Genomic DNA, 10,376 nt, shown 5'->3' with positions numbered 1-10,376 from the left:
TGATACTGTGGCTCTGTGGCTCTGGGCAGTGAACAGGAACACTGTCATAACCCTGCTGCAGGACATCCCTCATCCCACAGCAACCCCTCCTTGCAGTTACCTTGGCTTGTTCTTCCCTGTGTGTTTTGAAGGTGGCCAAACCAGAAGCTGTCCTTCTCCCTCTGCTCCACTAATCCTGCTTAAGAATGACACAAGACAGCTGGTAGCAAACAACTTTTCTTTCTGACAGTCCATATCAATATAATGCACAGCATCATAGCTTCATACAAATACTTTACACAAGGGACACAGAAGGACAAAACCAAAAGCAATATAACAATGCAGCTGCAGCTCCTTGTCTTTACCATCTTACATAGCTGGGAAGTTTCCTGGCAGTTTCTTTGTTCTTTCTCTGTAGAATCTGAACTTCTGGTACCAATTAGCAAGCTATGGAATTCAAACTGAGATTGCAGTAGAAATGGGGAGATGTGGATGAACTAGAATCCAGAGGAAGTGAGCTGGATCACAGAAAGGCACCTTTGAAAACACCACCGAGTTCCAGGGCAAAAGGTTTCACTAGGCTCAGCACCTCCTGAGGCAAATGGAGCAGGAGAAGATAGAGACCTCTCCTCCAGGGACACAATACTGGCATCTCCTCTCCAATTGCAGGTGTGATGGAGCTGGGGGGGCATTCTCCTGTATTCATCATGCTACCTGACAGACTGGTTAACACCATGCACAGCCGGGAAGGAGGGAGGGGGAAGAGCAATCCACACCCCAAAACCATGAGGGCTGTGGAGCCAGGTTGGACTCGACGACCTCTGAGGTCTCTTCCAACCTCAGTGATACTGAATGAATCTCAAGGGAAAGTGTGGAGATTGCTGGGGTGAGAAAGCCTGTGATGTGTCTGCTCCTGCCAGCACCTCCCAGGAAAGCTGGCTGCATGCCCACAGACACTGGGGGGAGGGGGGAGGAAGAAGAGCTCAGTAAATGTTGTTGTTCTGGGTTCCTCTCACTGCAGCCCAAGCCATTGGTCACTGCACAATCTCACTTTTAGGCTACAGTGGTCACTGCCCTTGCTGGCTGCAAGGCATTTCTGAAGGGTTCTGCTGGCTTAGACATTGCCTAGGAAACCTTTTTTGGTTCAGGCTTGACATTTACCCTGGGTGTTTCTTCCTCTCTCCCTCTTGTACCATGGCTATAGTGCCTTAGATGCCTGTGAGATGGAGCGGCCTGGATACCTCTACAGCTCCACACAGTGAAGACTCCACCTGGGGAAGAGTGGTGCAAGCCTGTGTCCTTCCTACCACCCAGGAGGCAGTGAGTGTCCTCTGTGCAGGCACAAGGACTGCAGGCTGGATGCAGCACTTGGGGGCTTGCTTCAGGGAGCAAAGGTCAATTGAGTAACCCAGACAGCGTTTACAAGTGATTCAAACCCAGTGAAACTTGTGTCCAATTGTGTTCCAAGGGCATCAGTAGCACAGTGCATCTGTGACTTCCTGTCCCAGTTCCACGTCATTTTGCACTCCCCAGCTCTGCTTTCCTTGGCAGCTCAGCACCATTAGACTCCACTCTTCATGGCCAGCTCCTGGTGGTTTTGTGTCTCATTCACAGTCAGGAATTCATCGCAAGCTCCCGTCCGGTCGTTCGACTGCTCCTTGTGGACCAGGTGCACCATTTCCTGGGAGGTGCTGGCATCTCCATTCAAGCCACTCGTCTTCCTGTCCTCCACTGCCCCTTTCCCATTGTTGATCACCAGCTTCTTCTTCTGACCACATCTGGAAGGAAAGAGAAAGAAAGGAAGAAAGGAAAGAAGGGAAGGAAGAAAGGAAAGAAGGGAAGGAAGAAAGGAAAGAAGGGAAGGAAGGAAGGAAAGAAGGGAAGGAAGGAAGGAAAGAAGGGAAGGAAGGAAGGAAGGAAGGAAGGAAGGAAGGAAGGAAGGAAGGAAGGAAGGAAGGAAGGAAGGAAGGAAGGAAGGAAGGAAGGAAGGAAGGAAGGAAGGAAGGAAGGAAGGAAGGAAGGAAGGAAGGAAGGAAGGAAGGAAGGAAGGAAGGAAGGAAGGAAGGAAGGAAAGAGAGAAAAAAGAGAGAAAGAAAGAAAGTAAGTGTGTGCTGCAGCTTTGACCACAACAACCCAGGCAGAGCTACAGGCTGGGGTCAGAGTGGCTGAGAGCTGCCAAACAGAGAGGGACCTGGGGGTGCTGACTGACAGCCGCCTGAACATGAGCCAGCAGTGTGCCCAGGGGGCCAAGAAGACCAAGGGTATCCTGGCCTGCATCAGGAAGAGTGTGGCCAGCAGGAGCAGGGAGGTCATTGTGCCCTGTGCTCAGCACTGGTTAGGCCACCCCTTGAGTCCTGTGTCCAGTTCTGGGCCCCTCAGTTTCAGAAGGACATTGAGAGACTTGAAGGTGTCCAGAGAAGGGCAACAAAGCTGGGGAGAGGCCTTGAGCACAGCCCTGTGAGGAGAGGCTGAGGGAGCTGGGGTTGCTTAGCCTGGAGAAGAGGAGGCTCAGGGGTGACCTCATTGCTCTCTCCAACTCCCTGAAGGGAGGTTGTAGCCAGGTGGGGGTTGGTCTCTTCTCCCAGGCAAGCAGCACCAGAACAAGAGGACACAGTCTCAAGCTGTGCCAGGGGAGGTTTAGGTTGGAGGTGAGGAGAAAGTTCTTCACAGAGAGACTGGCCCTTGGGATGTGCTGCCCAGGGAGGTGGTGGAGTCCCCATCCCTGGAGGTGTTCAAGAGGGGATTGGATGTGGCACTTGGAGCCATGGTTTAGTTGTCAGGAGGTGTTGGGTGAGAGGTTGGACTTGATGATCTCTGAGGTCTTTTCCAACCCTATTCATTCTTTGATTCTTCTACTCTATTCTTTAAGTGGAAATAAGGCAGAAATAGAAAGTCACTATTTAGGAAGAGGTGCTTGGAAATGACACTTGTGGCTGCCAGTGCAAGGAAATGACGCTGTTTGTGGCTGCCAGTGTGAGGAAATGAGAACTTGTGGCTGCCAGTGCAGGCTTATAGAGTGCAGAGTGTAAAGTTTCTCCATCATGCACATTTGATTTTGGAAAGCATCCACAACTGTCTGCATAAAGCTTGTCAGGAGCTCACTAGGTGATTTGTATCTCCTGCTACTGCAGACAGGATCAGAGGGTCTTAGGGGGTGGAAGGGACCTTCAAAGATCATTGAGTCCAACCCCCTGCCAGAGCAGGAGCATGGAATCCAGCACAGGTCACACAGGAACACATCCAGACAGGGCTGGGAAGGCTCCAGAGAAGGAGACTCCACAACCTCTCTGGGCAGCCTGCTCCAGGGCTCTGGGACCCTCACAGGGAAGAAGTTCCTCCTCATGCTGAGCTGGAACCTCCTGTGCTGGAGTTTATATCCACTGCCCCTTGTCCTGTCCCAGGGCACAGTGAGCAGAGCCTGTCCCTGTCCCCTCCCTCCTGACCCCCAGCCCTCAGATATTGATAGACATTGATCAGATCCCTCTCAGTCTTCTCCTCTCCAGACTGAACAACCCCAGGGCTCTCAGCCTCTCCTCCCCAGGCAGTGATCCAGGCCCTTCAGCATCCTTGTAGCCCTCTCTTGGACTTTCTCCCTGATCCCTGTCATAGTATCATAGTGGCATAGTATCAGTCAGGGTTGGAAGGGACCACAAGGATCATCCAGTTCCAACCCCCCTGCCATGGGCAGGGACACCCCACACTAGATCAGCCTGGCCACAGCCTCAGCCAGCCTGGCCTTAAACACCTCCAGGGACAGGGCCCCAACCACCTCCCTGCACAACCCAGTCCAGGGCTTCACCACTCTCATGGGCAAGAACTTCCTCCTCCCCTCCAGCCTCAATCTCCCCACCTCCAGCTTCATTCCATTCCCCCTAGTCCTATCACTCCCTGAGATCCTGAGCAGTCCCTCCCCAGCCTTCCTGGAGGCCCCTTCAGATCCTGGAAGGCCACAAGGAGGTCACCTGGGAGCCTTCTCTTCTCCAGACTGAACAGCCCCAACTCCTTCAGTCTGTCCTCACAGGAGAGGTGCTGCAGCCCTCTGCTCATCCTCCTGGCCCTGCTCTGCACACCTTCCAGCACCTCCAGATCCCTCTTGTAAGAGCCCAGAGCTGGATGGGCTCCAGGTGGGGTCTCACCAGGGCAGAGTAGAGGAGGAGAAGAGCCTATGAAGGTAAGGTAGGAAGGAGCTGCTGTGCTTTTCAGGTTGTGCTCCATGCAGTGCCACCTCACCAGCTCTCTGCAGCTCTGAATGAAGGCACACCCCCTTTTGAAAAGCCTCCTGCTCAAAACTGGTGCCTACTGCTCAGTGTGACCTGGCTATGCTTCAGGCTAGCAAAGGAAAGCTACCCACACAGCTGCACAGCTTTATCACCAGCAATGAGGTCAGCCTCAGACTCTTCCTCTCTCAACTACTGAGCCCTCAGCTCCCTCAAGCTCTCCTTGTAAGGGTGATGTTCCACTCCATCATTTTTGTGGCTCTGTGCTGGACTCTCTCAAGCAGCTCCCTGAGGTCCTTCTTGAACTGAGGGGCCCAGAACTGGACACAATGCTCCAGATGCAGCCTCAGCAGGGCAGAGCAGGGGGGGAGGAGAACTTCTCTCCACCTACTCACCACAGCCCTTCTAATGCACCCCAGAATGGCATTGGCCTTCTTGGCCCCAAGAGCACCTTGCTGGTTCAAGGTCATCCACCAGGACCCCCAGGTCCTTTTCCCCTTTGTGGATTGACAGTGCTGAACACCCTGCCTGCCCTGCCGCGGCCAGGCGTCGCCTCGGCACACAAAGCCCAGCTCTCTCCCGAGCTGCAGTGCCTCTGTGAAGCTGTGCTTTGAAGAGCTTGCTCCCTAAATGAGTGCATTGTGCCTGAATGACTGCTTTGGCAGTTCCTCAAGCCCCAGCTTTTGACTGCTGTGAAACTCAGGCCTGCACTCAGTTCAGCTTTTTCGTACGCCTCGGGTGAGACTGAACCTGGAGATATGGAGTCAGAAAACACAGCAACTGCCAGCAGGGCACAAAGGAAGCCACTAAGCCTTCTCACCCTCTCAAGAGATGAATGCTTGGGACCTTCTCAGCTTGCTGCCCAGCTGCTACACAGGTGCTGCATCATGTACATGCAGAATACAGAACCAACCAGGCTGGAAAAGGCCTTGGAGACCTTCCAGTCCAACCTCTCACCCAGCACCATCTGATCAACTCAACCATGGCACCGAGTGCCTCAGCCAGGCTCTTCCTAAACACCTCCAGGGATGGGGACTCCACCACCTCCCTGGGCAGCACATCCCAATGGCCAGTCTCTCTTGCTGGGAAGAATTTCTTCCTCCCCTCCAGCCTCAACCTCCCCTGGCACAGCTTGAGACTGTGTCCTCTTGTTCTGGTGCTGGGTGCCTGGGAGAAGAGACCAACCCCCACCTGGCTACAAGCACCCATCCACCCTCCACAGCTGTGCTGTTGTCTCTTGGCCCTGCTGCAGTGTTTGAGGTGGTGACATCCCCATGCAGGAGGCTGGCTGCACCACAGCTGCCTCTCTGCACATCTGCAGCACTACAGAGCCACAGAATGGCTTAGGCTGGAAGGGACCTCCGAGCTCATCCCCTCCAACCTCCTGCCATGGGCAGGGAGGCCTCTGCACTAGACTCAGCTGCTCAAAGCCTCATCCAGCCTGGCATTCCACACTACCAGGCAGGAAAGAGGCATCCACAACCTCCCTGGGCAGCCTGTGCCAGAGTCTCCCCAGCCTGATCCTGAAGAACTTCTTCCTCAGCTCCAGTCTGACCCTGCTCTGCCTCAGCTCCAAACCATTCCCCCTTGGCCTGTCTCTGGACACCCTCAGGAAAAATCCCTCTGCAGCCTTCCTGTAGGATCCCTTCAGGTATTGGAAGGCAGCTCTGAGGTACCCCTGGAGCCTTCTCTTCTCCAGGCTGCACAGCCCCAGCTCCCTCAGCCTGGCCTCACAGCAGAGGTGCTGCAGCCCACGGATCATCTTTGTGGCCTCCTCTGGACTCTCTCAACCAGCTCTGTGTCCTTCTTACATTGGAGACACCAGAACTGGAGGTAGGGTTGGAGGTAGGGTCTCAGCAGAGTCAAGGGGCAGAATCCCCTCTCTTGCCCTGCTGATGAGGAAAGATTTCTTGACTTACTCATGTTACCAACTGGATCTTGCAGAAGTGAAAGGAAAAAACCCAACTTGCTTGAAGCCCACCAGGGTACAGCCCTTACACAGATCAGCAGGCTCCAAGCCCTGGGTTCATACAGGTGGGTGGCACTTTGCAGCCCGCCCTCAGTTGCATGGAAGCTCTCCCCCTCTGCTCAGCTCTGGGGAGACCCCACCTGGAGTCCTGCCTCCAGTTCTGGAGCCCCTATGACAAGAGGGATCTGGAGGTGCTGGAAGGTGTCCAGAGGAGGGCCAGGAGGATGAGCAGAGGGCTGGAGCACCTCTCCTGTGAGGACAGACTGAAGGAGCTGGGGCTATTCAGTCTGGAGAAGAGAAGGCTCCCAGGTGACCTCCTTGTGGCCTTCCAGGATCTGAAGGGGGCTCCAGGAAGGCTGGGGAGGGACTGCTCAGGATCTCAGGCAGTGATAGGACTAGGGGGAATGGAATGAAGCTGGAGGTGGGGAGATTGAGGCTGGAGGGGAGGAGGAAGTTCTTCCCCATGAGAGTGGTGAAGCCCTGGAATGGGTTGTGCAGGGAGGTGGTTGGGGCCCTGTCCCTGGAGGTGTTTAAGGCCAGGCTGGCTGAGGCTGTGGCCAGGCTGATCTAGTGTGGGGTGTCCCTGCCCATGGCAGGGGGGTTGGAACTGGCTGATCCTTGTGGTCCCTTCCAACACTGACTGATACAATACTACAAGCTCTAAGGAAAAGCTGTGCCTCCCACTGACAGTGTCTAGGGAGACATTAACAGCTCCCAGGTGGCTTCCTTGCTTGCCAAATGCAGTCTCTCACTAACCATAGTGGCCCTGTGTGGCTCTGCTCCTGTGGTAGCTGACTTAGGAGGGAACAAAGGATGGCAGTGTCCTCTTGTAAAGGCACGACTGAAGAACATGTAAATCAGTAAGCCTGGTAAGCTGAGGGTGTGTAACTCCACAGGCACAGCAAAGGAAAAACTGGAGGCTCTGCAAAGGCACAGGAGGCTCTGCAAGGGCACAGGAGGCTCTGCAAGGGCACAGGAGGCTCTGCAAAGGAGCAGGACGTTCTGCAAAGGAGCAGGAGGCTCTGCAAAGGAGCAGGAGGCTCTGCAAAGGTGAAGGAGGCTCTGCAAAGGAGCAGGAGGCTCTGCAAAGGTGAAGGAGGCTCTGCAAAGGAGCAGGAGGCTCTACAAAGGAGCAGGAGGCTCTGCAAAGGTGAAGGAGGCTCTGCAAAGGAGCAGGAGGCTCTACAAAGGAGCAGGAGGCTCTGCAAAGGTGAAGGAGGCTCTGCAAAGGAGCAGGAGGCTCTGCAAAGGCACAGGAGGCTCTGCAAAGGAGCAGGAGGCTCTGCAAGGGCACAGGAGGCTCTGCAAAGGAGCAGGAGACTCTGCAAGGGCACAGGAGGCTCTGCAAAGGTTCAGGAGGCTCTGCAAGGGCACAGGAGGCTCTGCAAAGGTGAAGGAGGCTCTGCAAAGGTGGAGGAGGCTCTGCAAAGGAGCAGGAGGCTCTGCAAAGGCACAGGAGGCTCTGCAAAGGTGAAGGAGGCTCTGCAAGGGCACAGGAGGCTCTGCAAAGGAGCAGGAGGCTCTGCAAGGGCACAGGAGGCTCTGCAAAGGTGAAGGAGGCTCTGCAAAGGTGGAGGAGGCTCTGCAAAGGAGCAGGAGGCTCTGCAAAGGCACAGGAGGCTCTGCAAAGGTGAAGGAGGCTCTGCAAGGGCACAGGAGGCTCTGCAAAGGAGCAGGAGGCTCTGCAAGGGCACAGGAGGCTCTGCAAAGGTGAAGGAGGCTCTGCAAAGGTGGAGGAGGCTCTGCAAAGGAGCAGGAGGCTCTGCAAAGGCACAGGAGGCTCTGCAAAGGTGAAGGAGGCTCTGCAAAGGTGAAGGAGGCTCTGCAAAGGAGCAGGAGGCTCTGCAAAGGTGAAGGAGGCTCTGCAAAGGCACAGGAGGCTCTGCAAAGGTGAAGGAGGCTCTGCAAAGGCACAGGAGACTCTGCAAGGGCCCAGGAGGCTCTGCAAAGGTCCAGGAGGCTCTGCAAAGGCACAGAAGGCTCTGCAAAGGCACAGAAGGCTCTGCAAGGGCACAGGAGGCTCTGCAAAGGAGCAGGAGGCTCTGCAAAGGAGCAGGAGGCTCTGCAAAGGTTCAGGAGGCTCTGCAAAGGCACAGAAGGCTCTGCAAAGGTGAAGGAGGCTCTGCAAGGGCACAGGAGGCTCTGCAAGGGCACAGGAGGCTCTGCAAAGGAGCAGGAGGCTCTGCAAAGGAGCAGGAGGCTCTGCAAAGGTTCAGGAGGCTCTGCAAAGGAGCAGGAGGCTCTGCAAAGGTTCAGGAGGCTCTGCAAAGGCACAGAAGGCTCTGCAAAGGTGAAGGAGGCTCTGCAAGGGCACAGGAGGCTCTGCAAGGGCACAGGAGGCTCTGCAAAGGTGCAGAAGGCTCTGCAAAGGAGCAGGAGGCTCTGCAAAGGTGAAGGAGGCTCTGCAAAGGAGCAGGAGGCTCTGCAAAGGTGAAGGAGGCTCTGCAAAGGCACAGGAGGCTCTGCAAGGGCACAGGAGGCTCTGCAAAGGCACAGGAGGCTCTGCAAGGGCACAGGAGGCTCTGCAAAGGCACAGGAGGCTCTGCAAAGGTGAAGGAGGCTCTGCAAAGGAGCAGGAGGCTCTGCAAAGGTGAAGGAGGCTCTGCAAAGGTGCAGGAGGCTCTGCAAAGGTGAAGGAGGCTCTGCAAAGGAGCAGGAGGCTCTGCAAAGGAGCAGGAGGCTCTGCAAAGGTGAAGGAGGCTCTGCAAAGGAGCAGGAGGCTCTGCAAAGGTGAAGGAGGCTCTGCAAAGGAGCAGGAGGCTCTGCAAAGGTGAAGGAGGCTCTGCAAAGGTGCAGGAGGCTCTGCAAAGGTGAAGGAGGCTCTGCAAAGGAGCAGGAGGCTCTGCAAAGGAGCAGGAGGCTCTGCAAAGGTGAAGGAGGCTCTGCAAAGGTGAAGGAGGCTCTGCAAAGGTACAGCAGGCTCTGCAAGGGCCCAGGAGGCTCTGCAAAGGTCCAGGAGGCTCTGCAAGGGCACAGGAGGCTCTGCAAAGGTGAAGGAGGGTCTGCAAAGGAGCAGGAGGCTCTGCAAAGGAGCAGGAGGCTCTGCAAAGGTTCAGGAGGCTCTGCAAAGGCACAGGAGGCTCTGCGAAGGAGCAGGAGGCTCTGCAAGGGCACAGGAGGCTCTGCAAAGGAGCAGGAGACTCTGCAAGGGCACAGGAGGCTCTGCAAAGGTTCAGGAGGCTCTGCAAGGGCACAGGAGGCTCTGCAAAGGTGAAGGAGGCTCTGCAAAGGTGGAGGAGGCTCTGCAAAGGAGCAGGAGGCTCTGCAAAGGCACAGGAGGCTCTGCAAAGGTGAAGGAGGCTCTGCAAGGGCACAGGAGGCTCTGCAAAGGAGCAGGAGGCTCTGCAAGGGCACAGGAGGCTCTGCAAAGGTGAAGGAGGCTCTGCAAAGGTGGAGGAGGCTCTGCAAAGGAGCAGGAGGCTCTGCAAAGGCACAGGAGGCTCTGCAAAGGTGAAGGAGGCTCTGCAAAGGTGAAGGAGGCTCTGCAAAGGAGCAGGAGGCTCTACAAAGGTGAAGGAGGCTCTGCAAAGGTGAAGGAGGCTCTGCAAGGGCACAGGAGGCTCTGCAAAGGAGCAGGAGGCTCTGCAAAGGCACAGGAGGCTCTGCAAAGGTGAAGGAGGCTCTGCAAGGGCACAGGAGGCTCTGCAAAGGAGCAGGAGGCTCTGCAAGGGCACAGGAGGCTCTGCAAAGGTGAAGGAGGCTCTGCAAAGGTGGAGGAGGCTCTGCAAAGGAGCAGGAGGCTCTGCAAAGGCACAGGAGGCTCTGCAAAGGTGAAGGAGGCTCTGCAAAGGTGAAGGAGGCTCTGCAAAGGAGCAGGAGGCTCTACAAAGGTGAAGGAGGCTCTGCAAAGGCACAGGAGGCTCTGCAAAGGTGAAGGAGGCTCTGCAAAGGCACAGGAGACTCTGCAAGGGCCCAGGAGGCTCTGCAAAGGTCCAGGAGGCTCTGCAAAGGCACAGAAGGCTCTGCAAAGGCACAGAAGGCTCTGCAAGGGCACAGGAGGCTCTGCAAAGGAGCAGGAGGCTCTGCAAAGGAGCAGGAGGCTCTGCAAAGGTTCAGGAGGCTCTGCAAAGGCACAGAAGGCTCTGCAAAGGTGAAGGAGGCTCTGCAAGGGCACAGGAGGCTCTGCAAGGGCACAGGAGGCTCTGCAAAGGAGCAGGAGGCTCTGCAAAGGAGCAGGAGGCTCTGCAAAGGTTCAGGAGGCTCTGCAAAGG

The 10,376-nt window shown here is 55.8% G+C and overlaps 1 protein-coding gene across 1 annotated transcript in view; it reads right to left on the bottom strand.

The window, feature by feature from the left end:
- Positions 1–200: 200 nt before the first annotated feature.
- Positions 201–10,376, bottom strand: part of CD44 (CD44 molecule (IN blood group)) — a 62,413-nt gene continuing 52,237 nt past the window's right edge. The window contains exon 22 of the mRNA XM_068166839.1: positions 201–1,757. Within this exon, the coding sequence (XP_068022940.1) occupies positions 1,541–1,757 (217 nt within the window). The 3' untranslated portion in view covers positions 201–1,540. The remainder of the gene's footprint in view (positions 1,758–10,376) is intronic.

Source organism: Melanerpes formicivorus, unplaced genomic scaffold (genome assembly GCF_026170545.1).
Source record: "Melanerpes formicivorus ecotype bairdi unplaced genomic scaffold, bMelFor1.0.p_v2 SCAF_108, whole genome shotgun sequence".
Classification (NCBI taxonomy): Eukaryota; Metazoa; Chordata; class Aves; order Piciformes; family Picidae; genus Melanerpes; species Melanerpes formicivorus.
The sequence above is the reverse complement of the archived record's forward strand: the minus strand, read 5'-3'. Positions and strand labels throughout refer to the sequence as shown.